The sequence below is a fragment of the Haliotis rufescens genome, unplaced genomic scaffold (assembly GCF_023055435.1).
Source record: "Haliotis rufescens isolate VD_foot unplaced genomic scaffold, xgHalRufe1.0.p SCAF_9, whole genome shotgun sequence".
NCBI lineage: Eukaryota > Metazoa > Mollusca > Gastropoda > Lepetellida > Haliotidae > Haliotis > Haliotis rufescens.
The window spans coordinates 2179617-2200450 of record NW_025964383.1 but is presented as its reverse complement, the minus strand read 5'-3'; the positions used below and the strand labels follow the sequence as shown (position 1 = coordinate 2200450).

General features: G+C 39.5%; 1 protein-coding gene across 1 annotated transcript in view; it reads left to right on the top strand.

The window, feature by feature from the left end:
- Positions 1-274: 274 nt before the first annotated feature.
- Positions 275-20834, top strand: part of LOC124110388 (lysosome-associated membrane glycoprotein 2-like) — a 35355-nt gene continuing 14795 nt past the window's right edge. Inside the window, exons 1-6 of the mRNA XM_046469727.2 lie at positions 275-387; positions 490-608; positions 9816-9916; positions 16019-16223; positions 18836-19024; positions 19904-20238. Coding sequence (XP_046325683.2) covers positions 572-608; positions 9816-9916; positions 16019-16223; positions 18836-19024; positions 19904-20238 — 867 coding nt within the window. The 5' untranslated portion in view covers positions 275-387; positions 490-571. The remainder of the gene's footprint in view (positions 388-489; positions 609-9815; positions 9917-16018; positions 16224-18835; positions 19025-19903; positions 20239-20834) is intronic.

The following is a 20834-nucleotide window of genomic DNA, read 5'->3' as shown; positions in this document are numbered from 1 at the left end:
TCCCTGTGTAATTAGGGTAAATATCTGGATTGACATACATGTTATAGTTCGAGGGCTGTCCACAAAACATGTAAAAATGCGTCATTCTAAGACAAAACAGACTGGCTCACGGCGAAAAAAACATTTTTTTTAAAAAAGCAAAATATTTCATAAGTGGTTAATATACGTAAAAAAGAATACACAAAACTAGGTCTCCTTTCGTCAAATAGTGTCTCGATAACGCCAAGAGAAGCCTCACATGACCAATGTTTCTACGCATTAACAACTGTCTGTAGGAAATCAGTACGATTCACGTGATGCCAGTCATATGACGGGTGTAAGCAGTTGAGTTTAATACATTGCACGTGAAGTATCATTTGAATTAATCCTGGGAGGCGTAACAAACAGGTAATTTGTCTCTTGTGTGCTACTGCGAGTAAGGTATACATCTCTTGTAGTAGTTTCAGTTATAATTTGTACTCGTTAATCTCGAATATATTCTGATTTCAGAAATACACTCCGGTTTGTAACAGGGACAAACAAATCCTTTGGGGGAGGAAGTAAATTTTGAAAGACAACCACTGCAGTAATAATGAAGACCTTTCTCATATTTGCCCTGTTTGGGATAGGTAAGTTATCGTGTTGAAAATCGTGAATGTTCTCTAGACTATGCACCTGGGTTACAGGCAAGACACAGGTAAAATGATGGTCATCATGGTCACGGGACTGATCACCTTAATGATTTCATTAAATATATGCCCAGACTTCATGTGTTATCTATTAGAATATGGATAGGTACCGATATGTTATCACATTATTATTATAATTATTATTATTATTATTATTGGATTTTAACATTAATCATGATCTAATGGACAAAAGGCGATGCCAAGATGTGTTTTATTTCGATTTACCGTAATTATAGCCTGTATGCTCTTATGATTTATTTAATAAGCATTTATATATTATAACTATTGGCATCAATGAAGTTTACCATGTTTACCGGGCACAGTGTTGTAAAATGCAGGGGAATGTGATAATCTAATAGATAATGAACATGCGTTAGTACTGGAAATTAGAAACACTGAGAACAATATGAGGAGCTACTCTTGGTACCAGTAACGTGACTCTATACTCTGAAACTAACCTTACACCCTTATCTGAATAAAACAACTGATAAAATTCTAAAAAAGCTATGCTTTTCATTACTTTTTTTTATCTTAAGTATGTTAAGTTATGGCAGCAACTAAAATAATATAATAGTAGAATATATTATCCCTGGTACAGTAAATGGTTTCAGATATAAGTTCCTCCGATCATTTCATCAAAATTCTTTCAGATTATTATATTTCTGGTAGGTCTCGGAAGAAAATGTGTATACAGTTACTTACTTTTTTGTGGGTTTTTATTCAGTGAATCAATGTTGTTATCTTTTTGAGTGGAAAACTGGAAATAGTTGGTTCTGAAGTTTGCGAATACCAAATACAATTTGAAACCTGATAATTTTCCATTCACCAAAGATGTGAGCGAAAACTAAGACCCCTACTAGTGGCATTATTGAGATGGAGTTGGAAGTTAATGTGATGGCCTGCCTTTAAAATACAGTATCACAAACTTTTCAAACATGTGACAATACCCTATGATGTAATTTGTAGTATTTTGTTTCCAGTCACACTGGCGAAACAGTACCCTGTGACATCAGGGGTCATCGCGTGTGCACAAGCTCTTCCTGATGTTCTATCATCTCTACAGGCAATGTCATTGAATATGCACAACAATGTTGAGAGTTTTGAATATTTGTTTACTAAAAATAGCCTGCTGCGGCGCATTTTATAGCAAGCATTAGTTTATGAAAGCACTTATATTTTCAGTATATTTTATATATTATTTTTTTTGTAATTCAAGTGGCTTAAATGATTATAAATGGGAATATGTATATTATTTTTTCATGAATGCAGTTTATTAGGTATATTATATTGGCGCTGAACACATCCAAATGTCGCCAGTGTTAGGGTTGGTTACCCAAACTCTATCCTTAGCCCTCGGTTCCCCTTTATGATCAATCACCCCTTTACGATCATTAGAGTTAGGTACCCCTTAAGTGGCGTTTACATGACCCGAACTCCATCCTTTAAATAGCCCTTGGACCCCCTTTACGATCTATCAACTTAAGCTTCACAATCATGAGGGTTAGGTACGCGTTTAGTGGCTATTATAGATTCTATAGCAGCTACTAATATTATTCACACAAAAATGTAGAGAAAAAAAAGGATGGAATGGTTGAGTGTCAAATATTTTGGCTACCGGAAACTGTCCTGGAACATTCAGACAAGCCACTTTAAAACAAACAAAAACAAAAATCTTTCACCAACTACATTTTTTCAGTACTGATTCAAAAGCAAACTCACCCTTGTAACATCACTAGCCATGTTTATGCCTCCCTTGTTCCTCACAATTATCTACATTATCCTTACAGTGTTCCCTACCACACTTTTCTGTCACAAAAATCCCCCGACAAATGTTTAAATTCCATGTCATTCATGTGTACCCGCGAGTTTGACATCTGACAACTGACATCAAGCGCTGTTTTCAGTTCGCGTCATATCGGCTCATTCTTCAAACCTTGTTATCTTGTAGATTACAGAATAGGAGACCCATGAATATTCCGGGTTAGAATAGGCCTTCAGCAACCCATGCTTGCCGTAAAAGGCGACTATGCTTGTCATAAAAGGCGACTAACGGGATCAGGTGGTCAGGCTCGCTGACTTGGTTGATGCATGTCATCGATCCCAATTGCGTGGATCGATGCTCATGATATCAATCACTGGATTGTCTGGTCCAGACTCGATTATTTACGGACCGCCGTCATATAGCTGGAATATTGCTGAGTGCGGCGTTAAACAACAAACCAACCAACCAACAGAATAGGACGAGTGTGCCAAATGGCATCAGGATCACTCATAAGTGTCCGTAGACTAACGTCACGAGACACCATGCCTACCCATAACCTTCTTAAGTGTCCGTCACCTATCCGACCCGTTTCGTTCAGTTCCTTTACGTCGTAGTTATGACCAGGTAAATTTGTAGTTTGTTTAACAGTGTGGATGTAGCTCAGTCGGTTAGCTGTCGGGCTAACAATCCAAAGGTTGTGAGATCGCATCCGACAGATTCTCACAAAAACTGGTTGCTTGTCATGTGACCTACAGCAGAGATCATCCTCACGAGAAGTTGTGGTACTGTATTCTAAAGGTGCTCACTACAAGTGACATTATTGAAATAGAGATAGAAATTAATGTGACTTCACCAAGTAGTAGAAATTTGTAGCTACTAGTTGAGGTACTGAAGGTTGTACCATAGCTGGTTTGTTGATGACCGCTGTTGATTAGTCCTAGGGTTATTATCCCCCGCCGCGCGAAAGCGCGAAGCGGGGGATATAGTATTCACGACCGTCCGTACGTCCGTCCGTCCGTACGTCCCACCTGTTTGTTGCCGCGATATCTCAAGAACTAAACACTGGATTGTCTTCATATTTGGAACTATGGTGTATATACAGACTCCGCAGACACCAGTCGGTTTTGGTGACCTTGATCCCATTTTCAAGGTCACAGCAGACAAATCTGCTTTTAGAGTTGGAAAACGGTGTTGCCGCGATATCTCAAGAACTAAACACTGGATTGTCTTCATATTTGGAACTATGGTGTATATACAGACTCCGCAGACACCAGTCGGTTTTGGTGACCTTGATCCCATTTTCAAGGTCACAGCAGACAAATCTGCTTTTAGAGTTGGAAAACGGTGTTGCCGCGATATCTCAAGAACTAAACACTGGATTGTCTTCATATTTGGAACTATGGTGTATATACAGACACCGCAGACACCAGTCGGTTTTGGTGACCTTGACCCCATTTTCAAGGTCACAGCAGGCAAATCTGCTTTTGGAGTTGGAAAACGGTGTTGCCGCGATATCTCAAGAACTAAACACTGGATTGTCTTCATATTTGGAACTATGGTGTATATACAGACACCGCAGACACCAGTCGGTTTTGGTGACCTTGACCCCATTTTCAAGGTCACAGAAGGCAAATCTGCTTTTGGAGTTAGAAAATGGTGTTGCCGCGAAATCTCAAGAACTAATCGCTGGATTGTCTTCATATTTGGAACTATAGTGTATATACAGACACCGCATACACCTGTCAGATTTGGTGACCTGGACCCCATTTTCAAGGTCACAGCAGGCAAATCTGCTTTTGGAGTTAGAAAACGGTGTTGCCACAATATCTCAAGAACTAATCGCTGGATTGTCTTCATATTTGGTACTATGGTGTATATGGCGGGGGATATTTCGTCACTCTGTGACAAATACTTGTTTGAATGGCATTAGCAATGAAGCATTTTCCTAAACTTTCTGTAATAGTTTAAATGGCCATCGACAGACATTTCAAATGAATTGTGACTGACCCAGAGCCTGGTTTTCTGGTCACAGTGACTTGTGTACCGTTGCGATATCTGACATTTGTTCCCTTACAGGGTCTGTCTGCCCAAAGCTTCTGTTCTGGAACTGGTGATAAAGTTTTATACCAGGGTCTTCAAGAAACATTGAATATAAAATAACTTGTCGTCAGCCCTTTTTATTTAACTCTCCTGACTCAAAGTTCAAATGACCATATCTTATGGCATGTTGTCCATCGCCCTTTCATCATTAACTTTAGCATTTTCAACATCTCCTCTGCCTATGGAGGTGAAACGTCGAAGGAATGGTCCCAGCAGTGGTGTCTCTGACAAATGCCCACATAATACAGATCCAATGTTAAACATAACTGCCACGATGGCCATATTCAAAATTTCATTTTGGCCATAACTCCACCACGTCTGCATTTATCATCATGAAAATCCACAAGCAGCAAGGTTGTGTTTTTCAGAATAACATATCATATTTTTGTGTAGCATCAATCATCTGTTTTCAAAATGTATTGAAATTTGATATGGGTGTAGTTAGGTTTGTTTGTTTGTTGTTTAATGTAGCCCTCAGCATTATTCCAGCTACATGATGGCGGTCTGTAAATAATCAAGTCGTTGGGCCAAAAATGTACATTAAATGTTTGACGATTTATAGCTGAAAGATTGTTGTCACCATGGTGAAATGAAAATCAATGTAGGTGCAAAATATGAAAACTATATCCCGCCGCACACTGTTTGCTCAAATTATCTTCATACACTCGGAAACAATGGTGAAAAGGGTTGACTTTCGAAAATAATGTTTCAAGCAACTTGGGGAGGAGCTGTCGATACGATGATCCAGGCAAAGTTTCCCCAGCCTATAACTTTTAATATAGGAAATACCTGGAAACAAGACAGTGTTTTTGTCAATTTGTAAAGTGTGTGACTTTACCCCATGGCTTGTCAAAGCTAAACCAGTCATTGCTTTGTCCATTGACCAAGGGATCGACAGCCCTTCAAAGCAGGATCTCTTTCAAGTGACAGACCAACTTAAAAGGTACAGTTACCCTGATACTGGCCTTTGCACTTTTACCTTGGTCTTAAATGTCTTCTGTGATACTGCTTGACTGACAATGCTGAAATTTGGAAGGTTCCTTCTTTTGAAGACTTCTTATCTTGTTCAAATCTGTTTTTATTGTAAGTTTGACAATCTTGTTCTTAAGATCTGCAGGGCACACAACTTGAGAATTGTGTGAAAATATAGCTCTACAAAGATCCAACTTTGTCTCAGTTTGCTCAACATCTGAGAAAAAATCTTAGCAAGTTAGATCTAATTTATAAACCCTTCCGCCACATGAAGTTGAAAAGGAAAAACGATAAATCTGTTGAATATAATACTAATAATGCTTTTATAATTTCGTTTCCATTTAATAAGTATTCAATAAAATTAGTTTGTAGAGATGATCGATAACTGAGAGGATCTCATCAACCCTGTTGGTCAATGTTTCACCTGTGGAGATTACAACAATACTTGACTGATTACATCAGTGTATTGTGATGTGTTTGTAAACTTTTACAGGTAGGTCAGAAGGGTAAATAAAGTACCAAAGTGTTATGGATATGCATGCCTGCTCCTGGCACCTATCTGATTCATTTCTCGAAAGTATAAGGGTGGATTATTGCCGACAAATGAACACAACTTCCCTGAAGAATTCCAGAACCATGATAACTGTGTCAACCAGCAACAGAAACAATGATTACCCTCATTCTCTGCTGCTGCTGATTCATTGTGATGTTGTGAGTGCACGATACTTCTACTGCAGGAGAGGCCATGCGAGCTTATGTTGCAATTCATCATCGTCCATAAACGTTTCACGTTGTAATTTCCCCAAATGGTTCGAAGTATATAGCTGAAGTTTTGTTGCTATAATAGAGTTTAAGATTGTTCAGTACTTTCAATAATGCAATTTCAATATAGCAGACAGTTGGTATCTTTGATTTAAACAAAATGATTTCTTAAAAATTCTTTTGTTCCAAAACTTGAAGTTTGTAAACAGTGCTAACATATGTAGTTCCAAGTTTCTTTCAGGCATCTTGATTGGAAATCAAATATGGTTGCCAGCAATGTGGAAGGCCTGTATCCACCACTGTGATGTTCTGAAATAATTTGCATTGCTGTAGATTATGTTTGTAATAAAAGTGACTGATGCACCATCAAGTGAGAGTAAGAATAGCTATTTCAAGTTGGCGATGTGGTTAGAGCAGGAGTAGGCATGAAGTGGAATGTGACTAAACTGACGTTTGACTGAAAATGTAGTCTGGTGGAGACACATGTCCAGATGTAGTGACACTTCATCCCAGGTGTTTTGTCATGATATGATCACAAGATAGTAGATACTATTTACAATGTACACAAGTCTGTTCCCTGTATCTGGGGTATCCTGGAGTTTTTGTTTAAGTTTAAATTAGTAGTATTAAAATATTAGAGCATTTGAGAAGTTGAGAGAGGGGACAAAATTGTTTGTGTTTGATAGGCGAAACTTGAATGTTAGAATGCTTGGTCGTTTGCACCTTCTGAACAATCCTCAGTTATTTTAAGTAATTGGAATGCCACACCACACTGTCCCTGTCCCTGGCACATTTTATAGAGTTATTGGGAATGACGGATAAGGTTGTTACATATAAATTTATGATTCAAATGTAATCCATAATAATGTGAAGCAGTAAATGTTACTTTCACTTTCATTTATCAGGAAGATATTGTGTCGGGTATGAAAGGTGAGATAACAGTGATATGGATATGGTTGTTGTTGAGTGAAGATTAGTCAGGTGGAGTAAGTATATGCTCACCTTGCTGACTCACTCCTATCACGGCCTCCATCAAGCATTGTGCTTCTATCATGCATCACATTTACTGTTGCACAACTTGACTTGGTTATTTCATTATCATAGTATAACTGGAAACCGACATTGGTGACATATTGTTTTCCATGTGTGCTTCAGAGCATCATAGACTGCCTGCATGTTAGAGTGTCTGCCCAGGGAGTGGTAGGTCAGAGATTCCATCTCCGGCCATGTCATACCACAAGACATTACAAGATGGTACTTGTTGACACCCCTATTTGTACCAGGTGTATGTGACATTGTAAACCAAGTACATTCTACTTGTTCATATTGAAGGACCAGTGATGATGGCGGATTGTCATCTTCAATCATTTCATTAAGTTTACTTATAGAAAAAAATATTTTTCATTGGTATTTGTAGATATTCTATTACCCTGATTAAAGATCCCATTCATTCTGAAACAGGGGGTATTTTCTTCCATATAAACTATTTTCTGGGGTAAACACTCAGTATGGGATTTCTTCCGGGGTGTGTGCCTGATTTCAGTCTGTCATGATCACTGAGGAAATTGCACCTTTTGATCATGTCTTTCCCAGGGGCCTAGTATACTTGATTTCCTGTAAGTATAGCATGTGTAGTTTTTTTACCGAATTGTTGCAAAGCAATCCAAACATTATTTTCTGTTACTGTTTTTCCCCCCACGAGAATTCCCCATGCTGGTCTTGATGCATCCTTATCTTTCATGATAAGCCCGAAGAACAAGTTGATGTAGTTTTTTGACACAGATATGGCTGTGCATATATTCACAAACTATGTTTGCTTGTTATTGATATTCAGTTTGCTGTTATCTTAACTAATTACATAACAGCCTGTGCAATCAGTCGAAACCATCAGTATTTGTATTCCTAATTGAATGGCTCGGTTGATTAAACATTGTTAAATGTAACATCTGTCACTGTTATGATGCTATTATAATATGTATCTCAATGAGACAAATATATATCATTTCTTCATATTCCTATGTCCAGTGTGTGTTGAAAGGGGAGATACAATCCCAAGTGGGTTTCAACCGTAGGCCATGGTTGGGTGTGTAAGTATCACAAGGTGTGCAGATACTGATGGTGCGCAGGGGATGGGGGGTTAAAGGTTAGGTGGGTGGCAATAGCAACCAGAGCAGTGTATCAGGTTAGGATATTTTTGTGCATGTGCACAGTGGCACCTAGGCCAAACTTTGCAAGGCAGCTAGATGAGTTGTTCTTAAGACAACAGTAATCATTGGTCAGCAACGTTCCCATGTGTTATTTATCAATATCTACAAAACAAGGCAGAAGCAGGTGGGTGGTGTGGCTGACAGTAGAAGGTATTAACATTGTCAGCTGATCTTGGATCAGCAGCTGGTTGTAATTGACGACGATTAAATAGTCTGGTTTCATAACATACGACAGAAGGTTGGTTAAATCTTTAACCTCATACATACAATAGAAACTGAAACCAGGGAAATGATGTTGAAATGTTGCTTGAAACTGTAATGTTTGTGTTATACAATGCATCACCTCACAAGGGTCAGAAGTCGCAATCATTCTTCTCAGTATTTAAGAAATATATGATGACCAGGAGTTGTTTATCGTACAATAAAACAGGCAGGGAGAATAAACCATGAGGGACACAGAAAGGTTTATTCTCCCTGCAGTGTTATTTTGAGATAAACAATGACCACATGTCATTTATTCCCTATGAAATATCAACATTGCAGTGGGTGGGTGTAAATTTGGTACTTAACCTTTTCTCCCTATACTGATTGTCATATCCCTTCAACCTTTGGATGCTTTCGTTCAGTGACTGCAATCATCAATATTGCCCAGATGCATGTACGGGAAACAACTCACTTGACACTTCCCTCTCAAAAATAACGTCGTCCATTTTACGTCATCACATTGTGAGTGCATGTTTGAATCTAAAGAAATGACATGAAAGAACAATGTTTTATCGTGAAATAAACCATGTTTAGGTCTTCATTGTTCTTTTTGATTTATTGCATAAATATCTAACTCAACACATATCATATGTCATGATTATGTCAAATATCAAGGTCACTTTGAAGGTCGTTCACTAATGAAATGACTCATAACAGTTGGATATGGTTGTTTGTTGGTCAACGCCACACTAAGCAATATTCCAGCTATATGGTGACAGTCTGGAAATAATCGAGTCTGGTCTAGACAAAACAGTGATCGACATTATGAGCATCGATCTACTCAGTTGTGATACGATTACATGCATCAAGCAAGTCAGCGAGCCTGACCACCCAAACCCCGTTCGCCGCCTCTTACGACAAGCAAAGTCCCCTCTTAGAGCAATTAGGAAGTATTGTTAATGTTTTGGAATGAAGACTTCATATTTGTAACACAGTAATGTAGGATAAGTATACAAATGTAAAAAAATATTTAGAATTTACTTAATTTTTAAGTTTTTATTTGCCCTTTTCACCCATTATTAGTGATAATCTGAATGTAATGATCCAGATGTACATGTAACTTGTATTTCTTGACCACAGTGGCTGGTGTCAAGTTCCAGTTCAACTCGACAGACCCGTGTGTGATGCTGGATGTAGATGCTACATTCACCACCACAGCCTCACAGAGGGACGGCCAGCTGGTAAGTGTTCACAAGCTTCACAACTCATATTGTGTCTGAGATAATACATCATTACACTTATTCAATTTACCAATCTTTTTACCACTATGATAATGCTGTTTCACCAAAGTCATTCTCGAACAAAGTGGGGATTGAGCTACAGATTAGCTCCGTTTTTCTTAAAATACCCCCCAAAAATATTAAAAATCCAATTACTTTCAATTAACTTGTGTACAGAAACACATGGATTAAATGAAAAACTCAAATGTATAAAAACAGCACACGTAAATTCCCAATGAAGTTTTTTCAGCATGTGTACAACAGAGCTAATTTCCGAAAAACAGTTACTTTCCGAGTCAAGGCTATATTTAGAACCGTTATATACATCTAAATCATTGCTCACAAAGTTATCTGTAGCTCGGCATTATGCATGCAGTCATCTTCTTTCTAAAACTGCTGACTGAAATCATGGTTTTTGGGGGTTAGTTTTGCTACATTTATCCCAGTTATTAAATTTACTTTGGTAAAAGCAACATGAAATGTATTTGTATTACAAAAAAGGAGGCAAATTTACTGCTGTGTATTGCAACAATATTTCACCATATTCACGCAAATTCATTGGTACAGGCCGACAAATTTGTTGAAATTTGAAATACTGTATTTTCTTGAAGGCAGTGATGTGGACAGTGAAAACAATTGTGGTGGTGTAGAGTGAGTGAGTTAGGTTTAATGCCATTTTTAAGAGTATTCCAGTTATATCATGGTGTGTCAACTTAGTGTGGGAGAAAGCTAGAGACATAGTTGGGTTGAAATGGAGGATGACATATACAAAGTTTCATTCTACAGCAAGTATACTTGAACATTGTACATACACAGTGTATATCAGTAACAAGGACTGCCAAGAACAATCAAAAGGCTCTTCAGCATTTAAACCAAACAGAATGTTCCTTGGTGGATATATTATGCATTAAACACCATAATGAGTTGGCTCCCCCCATCGCAGACAGTACCCTGAGCACGTTACACCAGAAATACCATGTCAACAAATCTGTACTAATATGCAATGTAATCTGTAATTACACTGTCTGGTTATAAAAAGTGTTCATTGTATATCATTGTTGTCTATTGTATAGTAAATTTTCTAATAAATTGTATATTTATATACTTATCCTATCTCACACTATGCATTTCATTGTATTCTTCGATCTTGGTGTGGAAACGTCCTAGAACAGAGTTTCCAGCTTCAAAAACACCACTCACCCAAACACATCCCACACATCACCAAATCACCACTATGATCATGGTTCACTCACCACTAAAATCCTGTGCGACACGACCCCAGCGACCTGATCACCTGACATATCCAGCACCCTCATTCTCAATTCTATCGCTATGGTGTTCGGACGTTATTCTTGAACATAGAATTTTTGTTTGTTTGTTTGGTTTTCTTATATTTTATCTATAAAATTTAAATACACAACCTCACTACTAAAGTTTACCATAACCACGAAGAGAGAGAAAGTGGTATTATTAACGATGTCAGAGTTGGATCTCAACTAACTTAGCTTAGTGTTCGATAAAGGTGACTGTTTGTCGGTTCAAGGCGTTGTTTATGGTTTTTGTGCATGTTGTTTTTCCACCGCTTTGAGACCCAAATGATTGTGTTATCCCCTGTGGCTGTACCTTCGTTTTCTTGCTTAAGAAACTATTATAGTCAATTTGGCGATGGTTACCGTAGAGGAGGATCGCTTTCCGTCTCGTTTGACTGCTGTGATTCCCGCCTCTGTGCGGACCACGCCCCTGTGCACGTGCCCGCTCCCTGGCTTCTACAGTCGTGCCGCTTTTAAATGGCCAGTTCATCGTGTTGGACTACAGCCTTTTACTCAGCTTGGGAAGTCAAGCCTTCAACTGAGGGTTGCCTCTACCCCCAACACGCTTGTTACTCAGGTCATCGCTTCTGCAGCGCTCTGAGGATAAAGCTACATCTCCCCGGCTTTCTAATGGCGACAACCCCTCTGACCGAAAACACTACAATCGTTGACGAGGAAGTGATAGCCAACTGACGACGGATCTTAACTCACAGGATCATCATCCTTCGCTGGATTGTAACGACCAAGGGATCGACAGATCGCCATACTTCACCATTATCGACAAGATGCTGTTCTTGGATGGATATTTCGCCAAATCTAACCTTGGAGTATCGACAGTTTCGCCTTCTCTACATATCGATACCCGAGGAATCTCCACTCGACGTTACACATCGATGCATCGACACATGGACTACCATGTTGACACTTGACCTGATCCTACCTCGGAGGATCGACAGGACCGTCATCCTTTGTTGGATCATAGACGACCGAGGGACCGACAGATCACCTTACTTCACCATTATCGCAATACTTCACCATTATCGACTAGGCGCTGATATTGGATGGACAGTCCGTCATATTGTACCTCAGAGGATCAACAGTTTCGCCTCTCCTACAGATCGATACCGAGGGATCTCCACTCTACGATACACATCGACATGCATCAACACATCGATACATCGACACATGGATAAATCGATACGTCGACACATTGTCCGATCAAGATCTCGTCCGCTAGTACGACTTACCTGCAGGAAGCTTCGGTGGCTGAGTGGGTTAGATCGCTGACTTTGTGTGCTGGCGATTAGGTCCCTTACTCTGGCAGTGTGGGTTCAAATCCGGGACGGGACTCAACCTCATAAAGTACGAGCAAGTACTTTACTGCGAAGATGTTATCCCAGATATAATTTTTGTTACATAAAACAGACGAACGACGGATCGTCCTCAGTCATAAGATCGTCATTCTTCCACGGAATCAATAGACCTCTCTCTCATCATGCATCTGACTTCTATACGCTAACTTGGACATGGCCTTTGCTGCATTCTGCTGTCTAGATCAGACAATCCAGTGATTGTCATCACGAGCATCTGTCTACGTCTTGGGATACGATGACCTGCACCAATCATATCAGCGAACTTGACCAACTGGTCTCGTTGGTCTCTTACAGGCATAGTCATCTCGTATGTCGAGATTGAGATACTAACTTTTTTTCTCTACCGGGATCTTCGTGGATCCGGTCCACGTGCCTGCCAGCCATGAATCGTCTTACGATACTCTCCTATGAGAAATCACCATTACAAGGTTATGAAGCTCGAGGCAACGCGCTCCCCCTATTCAGATTTGAATCATCAGACAGACATCATCCTGATCCTCGATATCATCGGAGCCGACCTTTATCATCGACGCCAATCTTTACCATCGAAGCCCTCGATTTCAACCTGATATTCCATAACAGTTTATGACGACCGAGACAACGCGCTCCCCCATACAGATTTGAATCATCAGACAGACGACATCATCCTGAGGCTTGATATCATCGCAGCTGACTTTTATCATCGACGCCCTCAAATTCAGCCTGTTATTCCATATTAGTTGGCACGTCTTTTCCACCCTCACCCATTCTAACAGACGATACGACGGGGCAGTCCGTCCGTCTTTCATCGGTACAAACGGCAGATGTTCGATGTCTGAAGATGGTTTCTAGCACACCGGTTTCGTCCCATATTCTACAAGCAACTGACTGCCCAACACCGATGTTTTTCATTACACGGGACAGCGCTCGTGTGTTGGGAGCTTTTGACCACGTGATCGGAAAGACTGCTGTATTTCCTGTTCTGCGCAAGGGTGAATTACACATCAAGCCAAGACTGCTGTTTGTAAACAAGACTACGATGCTGACTTTCTTACAGGCCGATCTCATGCGAGCTGTGCGAAGCATTACAGTAGTTGTCTATGACTATACGTGCGGTCTATCACATCTTCGCAACTCCTTTTGTCGTCGCATTGATACCAGAATGCACAGCGCTTTTTCAGTGCCAAGGCGTTGGAATCCATCGTTCTACACGTCACTGATCAACCTGGCAGGACAAGCCATCCCTCACTTATTCAAGACGAGAGTTGGTGAATATCGATTTTTAATTTTTTTTTTGGTATATGATCCTAATGTTAGCCACGTCCACTCAAGGCACGATGTTTACTACTACCGCTCTTCAACATAGTCCCGATTACCCTGCTTCGTACGATCAGCCAACCGGTAATCTATAGCATCGTTTTTCTATGAGATACTAGATCACACGCACGATCGTCAAGATTTTACCATCACTTTATAACACAATTTTTGTGTAATGTGTTCTTGAACATTGATCAGCAGGTGAACTCATCTCCACATCAACAACTCGGAAGTTCAACGTTCTACATATGGTAATAGCTATTACACTTTGGACGACCTCTCTGCTACCCCATTCCAACCGCCACCTGTCAACAGACAACAGCTTGGATTTCCACAACTGGAAGGAGAACCACCCTTCTTGTCACTGGCGGTACACTACCCTTTGGAATTGCTTCGACCCATGACTATGACTAAACCAATTGCTGTTCGTCACACAGGAATCCGTAATACATTTTACCTGGATGAAGGCATTCAAGCCTGGATATCAACAATTACTCAGACTACAATATTTACCCGGAAATTATTAACACAACTACGTTGGTTAATAAATTATCAGAAGTCCGACTTACAACCATTCCAGGATCTCCATTCCTTGGGATCAAGTCTAAGGAGCCAGACTAACATCCTAGTACCAGAACACATTGAGGAAACACCTCTTGTGAAGGTCTGTGGAATCGATTGTTAGCGCAGGAACTTGTTTACACAAGCCGGAATACAACCACCTGTTCAATGGTAGAAACTAACAGTTTCAGTCCACTAGTCCTTATAATGATAGCATATAGCAAAACCTTTAAAAATGGCAAAATTCTACTAGTCCTTAGGATACCTTTACTATTGGGCGGTTTTGCATGGACTGTAGGACTAGTGCCAATTTCTAACCCTGCTGTTCATGGATACCTCACTTCCATGTTGAGGAGCTCACTTCAACTTGGAAGTAACATCAGACCTATGGTCAGAAGCAGACAGCTCTACCACATCAATTATCTGGAATACGAGGCTGTAATCCGGGTAATATTTCATTGGACCCCACGGTCAAAAAACCAATGTGTGATGATCGGGACACTCATTTCAACTGTGGCATACACCATACACCTTCAAGACACAATGTAATCAGAGACCCTCCTGCAGTTGACTTTTCAGCTTTGGTAGACAAGCTCAACTTAGCGATAAAGGCAAGACATATACCGGGAGCGGCATATGGATTAGCAGACACCTTATCCAGACCACCCATACCAGCCAGAAACCATGGAACACATGATTCCCTGATGCCATGATGTATATCTCTTGGTAGCACAAAGAGGGTTTTTTTAAGCACCCCTTACACGAGTTTATCACTAATCCTTGTAAAATCCTTTGAATTTTCCTGATTAGTTCCAGCTTACTCGTGTACGTCTCACGGTTGAAGTCCTTACAGGCTAGGGTATCTGCGCCCCACCATCCTACCGTGGGATAAGTGCATAGTGTGAGATAGGATAAGTTTAAAAATTTGTAAATTTTCTAAAAAAATGTATATTAATATACTTTTCCTATCTCACACGCTAAATGCCCACCCAACCATCCCTGTATCACAGTTACACCAGCCTGTACGCTCTAGATTGAGAATGAGGATGCTGGATATGTCAGTGATCAGGGGTTGTGTTGCACAGGATTTTAGTGGTGCGAGAACAATGATCACAGTGGTTTCCAAACCAAGATCAAAGAATTAGAGGAAATGCATAGTGTGAGATAGGATAAGTTTAAACATTTTATTTTTTCAAAATTTCATTCAATATTCATTCCATTAATTTCAGCAAATTCGTGTGGTAGATCACTACACTCTGCGTTTTTTACAGCGACCACAGTCAAATTTTGACTATTAATGCCTTGAAATGCATTCACTGCTTACCTTACGTCAAAGAAGACAACGCCTTGCGATGGTCCTTTGTTAAAAAAAGGTGCTTTTTACAATGAAACATTAGGTACACTATAAGTTGCTATAGTTTTGTGCTTGTGTAAACCACGCACGCACGCACGCACGCACACATACATACACACACGGATAAATATATGTTTCAAGATTGTATCATGTTGTTTTTCCCTGCCAGGTGAAAGGTTCTGTGAAGGCAAGTGATGTGCACTCTGTAAGTGGGTCCTGTGGAGAAAATCAAGCGAAACTGATCATCAATTTCAACAAGACTGGTGCTAAATGGACTCTACTCTTCAGCAAGAAAAATGATTCTGTGACTGTTGCACTGGACATGATGTTCCAGTTTGATGACAAGATGTTCCCCAACAAAAATCTTACCAGTAGTGAGTCCTGTTTCCTACTCTTCCAAACTTCCCCAAATTCTGCAAATTCTATTTCTTCCTTGCTGACCTCGTCAGTTTACCACTAAACCACAACTTGACAGTGACTGAAAGTAGCAACCATCACAGATGATTTGCTTGACTCTCTATCCTGGATAAGATCCTATGAAGCTGTTATCCAGTGTGTGTTTCTGGTAGTAACTCTTGAGAATACGTTTAGAATTCTGCCTTGGCCTAGTATGGGATTGCAGTGACCTTTCACCTGTGGTTGGTGGCTGTACTACTTACCACCCTCTGTTCTCCCACTTACTCTTCGTACAATATCAGGGATTTACCCAGGAATGAAAACTAAACCCTTAGCAGGCAATTTGGAAAAGAAATATTATTTTGCTCAAGTTGGTCAGTGAACAAGTCACGTCTACAAGCCATAACATGAGTTATTACTTTATAATATGAATTGGGATATTTGCGATTCCAATTTGGAAATTTTGACTGTTCGCAGCCGAATATTTGCCTCTGAGCAGATCTAGATAAATTCCCTGCATATCCACAGATAATCTGGAGCAAAAGTACCTCAACTGGAGCATTAAGGCTGAAAAAATAAAAAAAATTGGTTCTCAGGCAATATCTTTTGAAAATATCGGGCGGGCGGGCGGGCTTTTTGGGGTGTGTGTGTACAAACTAGTAGTAATAATCCAAATCCATATATAGCTGTGTATAAGGCACCTATTTCATAACTAGAATTAGGAAACTTTCAGGGCAGGTCCTCTTATACACAGGGTTGAGTTTTTTTTTCCGCAGCACAGACTTTACTGTAAGCACGTAACACCGGAAATACCATGTCAACAAATCCTTACTGAAGTACGCAAATTAATCGTGTAATTACACTGTCTGCTTGTTAAGAGTTCATAATATATCTGGACTTATGTTTGTAATCTATTTTATTAATTTTATTCAACATTTCATTCAATATTGTTTCAATTCATTTGGCGAAATCGTATGTGAAGTGATCGGAAGATCGCACAACTCACTGTTATTTACAGCAACCACAGTCATATTGCTGTCTTGAAACGAACTTTAATGGATAGATATATCATAAATGCCATACATTGAATTGCTGAAAGTCATATTTGTTATAGTTTGACCATTATCTGTCAACATTAAGTTTTCGCAATCGCGGGCACGGGAGCATCGACGAAAACATATCCGGCAATGGCGATCAGCTGAACCAAAGTGCCTAGCTTATGGTTATTAATTTATTTCACACACATATATATAGTAAAGCGTCAACTAACATGATATTGGAATAAATTATTCCTGATAAAATAATGGTTTCAGATACAATTCTTCCGCTCATTGTATCAAAATTCTTTAAAATTATATTATTGACCGAATCACTGGTAGATTCCTAGAAACGTGTCTACAGCTGATTGCTACTTCCAGCTTAGTTTACGAGACTAGACGCACGGTAGTCTTAATTACTGCATATAAAACAATGCCAATCTAATCAGAACAGGGAATACAATTTAATCGGTAGATCATGATGTCTTGTGATGGTTTATCTCAAATTTGTTTTGGCCAAGTTTAGCCCTAATTGTTATAATCTGTTCATTTTCGTGAATTCGCTGAAGGGATATGATGTATTTTTTTTCTGCATTATTGCAAACGTGCTTCATTCCGATTCGCTTTATAGACTGGGAATATAATTTACCATCGGTTTCCCCCTTATTTTACGAGACAAATACACATATAATTGTAAATCTTAACCTCTGCGTATGAAGCATTGTTCCACATACAGTACATACATACCATTGAATTTGTATTTGAATACCATCATCATGTCTAGTGATGTTGTTTCGCAAACTGAATGTTTTCATTGACCAAATTTGCAAACAGCAAAACAAGCACACAAACTCCTATTGCCGCCATGACCATAACACACTAGATGCGCAGTAAAGCAGTGCGCTTGAAAAGGGAAGTAACTGCATGTTATATTGGATGACATTGTTTTTAAGTATTGTAGCATTTCACTGTTGGGGTCGTGTGTTTGAGACGGGAATATTTAATGATTTTGTTGTTGTTGAAAATTGAAATAAAAACGAAACGTGCGGTGAACTTTACGATGATGCGGCGGTGCCTGAGAACAAAGAATTATTTTTTTTAGCCTAATATATTTCATTTTCTCCGTTTATGATAGGCAAGATGCCAACTTTCACACTATGATAATGTTAGAAAATCTAGTGAATGTTGATTGTAGTCAGTTGATAAGAAAATTGATTCTTGCTAGTTCTAGTTCTAAACTGCATTATCATGATTATGATGTCACATAAGGACTTAAGACCACTAAGAACCTTGTTTGGTAGAAATTGCATGGAATGTGTATTAGGTATTGTGTAGGATTAATTTATCCTAAAAAAATAGTTGATTGAATTGTGAATTGTTGTTAATACATGTTGTAATGATCTGTAATCAAAGGGAAATAACGGATACAGTTAATGCACCTTGCACTTGGATTTGCCTATGTGATTTGGTGATGTATTCACTAATTCAGCTTTTCAATGACATTTTGTCAAAATGTGATGTTTTGAAATGAGACTAAGCATGATATGTTGCAGATGTCATCGTGGATGATGAGGGGACAACAACATTGTCCAAGTCGGACCAGTCCTACAGGTGTGATGCTTCACAGCAAGTTAAGTTCAAGTCATTTGCTAGTGACAACGTAACATACACAGTCCTTCTTACACTGAAAAGTCTACAGGTTCAAGCTTTCAACGTGTCTAACGGAGCTTTCAGCAGTGATGGTATGGTATTTTCTTCATGCATTATTCATTCATTTTACTGTGTTTGAAGAGAGGATTTAGCTGATAACAACCCTTGAACTTCAGGACTCGGGGGGGGGGGAGTTAGATCTTTCTTCGCAACTAACAGTATTTATTCAAAACAAACATAGTTGGGCTTTTGGATTGTTACCTCACCGGGTCATGCTGTCAGAATTGCCATCCACCCATTTGAAATGCTGACAGAGTCAAAATTATGAAATATTTGCAGTAATATACATGTACAATGCAAATATATATTTTGTCATGATTGCGTAAATATCCAGGTGAGTGATACAGGCCCTATGGGCCTCTTGTTTTGTGGGCCAGTGTTTTTTGCTCCTTCCCTATATGTCACCACAATGTCAAACAATTTTATGATGTGATATGACTGTAATATCCCCCTTCGACATAAACTGACACACTACTACTGACAGCTTACTATATGGCAGTTATCATATCATACCCCATACCAACCCTACATCCCCATCGTCCAAATGTCATGTGTAGGTCAAGGTCACGAGATAGAATGTCTATTTGACCTTGATTCGACCTTTAACCATGCTCTAATAAGCTCTCAAAATGCAATCCCTTTTGCTGTAGACATCGTCTCAGAAACCGCTGCCCCATGAAGCTGAATTTTCACATGCATTTTCAAACCAGTCATGACATCTGAATGTGTTCAAGAGGTCTGAATCTGAGTTTCAATATGGTCTCGATATGGTATTATCCCCAGCATTAACAAAGTCGGTTTGAAATATTCAAACCTTTTATACACTTGTGTATGTAATCGTCCATCAGGTTTCTTTTTGAGGCATTTACCCATAAAAATCTCTTTGCGAATGACTGTATTAATATTTTCAGTGGAGCACTGTGAGGCAGATGTCAAATCAACGTCCCCAAGTAAACCCACCTCCTCAGTTGAACCAACCACCTCAGAAGAACCTACCACCTCAGAAGAACCCACCACCTCAGAAGAACCCACCACCTCAGAAGAACCTACCACCTCAGAGAAGCCAGACACATCGACTGAGTCCACACAGATGACATCAGATGCTCCTCCAACCAGTGATTCCACCACAGCAAGGCCCATCCCTCAAGTTAATCACTATGTGTTTTCTAATGGCAATGACACATGTATTCGCATGGATGCAGCCATTCAATTGTCCATCATGTATGAAACCAAGGACAACAAAACTGTGAGTTGGTCATACTTGTCCTGTCTATCAACAGTACCACTGAGTATTTTAGAACAGTTAATAGTTTGGTAATGTTTTCACATCTGAAGGTCTCGCCTTCACGGGCAATGTTTTCACATCTGAAGGTCTCGCCTTCACGGGCAAAACTTTGTTATAAAGGTAGTAGCTACAGGCACCACATTGTCAAAGTTAAACTATATTAGGCATGTTTTCCTAAAACGAAATGCTTATAACACTGTTTTTGATGTTGCTAGAAGCCTGGAACTTCTGTTTCAAAGTTTTAATACGCATTGATATGTGTTTTATGATACCATAAGTGATGCCATTATACATGTCAAACCAGAATTGCTTTTGACTTGCTTTTAGAGTGGGTAGGACTAAGTTGTACTAGGTCTTCAGCAACCTATGCTTGTCATAAGAGGCCAATAACGCGATCGGTTTGGGCAGGCTTGTTGAGGAGCAGTCTTTGTATCTAAATTGCGTGGATCGATGCTCTTGATGTTAATCACTGATTGTCTGGTCTAGACCACCGTCATATGTCTGGAATATTGCTGAGTGCGGCGTTAAACAACAACAAAGTTGTACTGCATAAGACA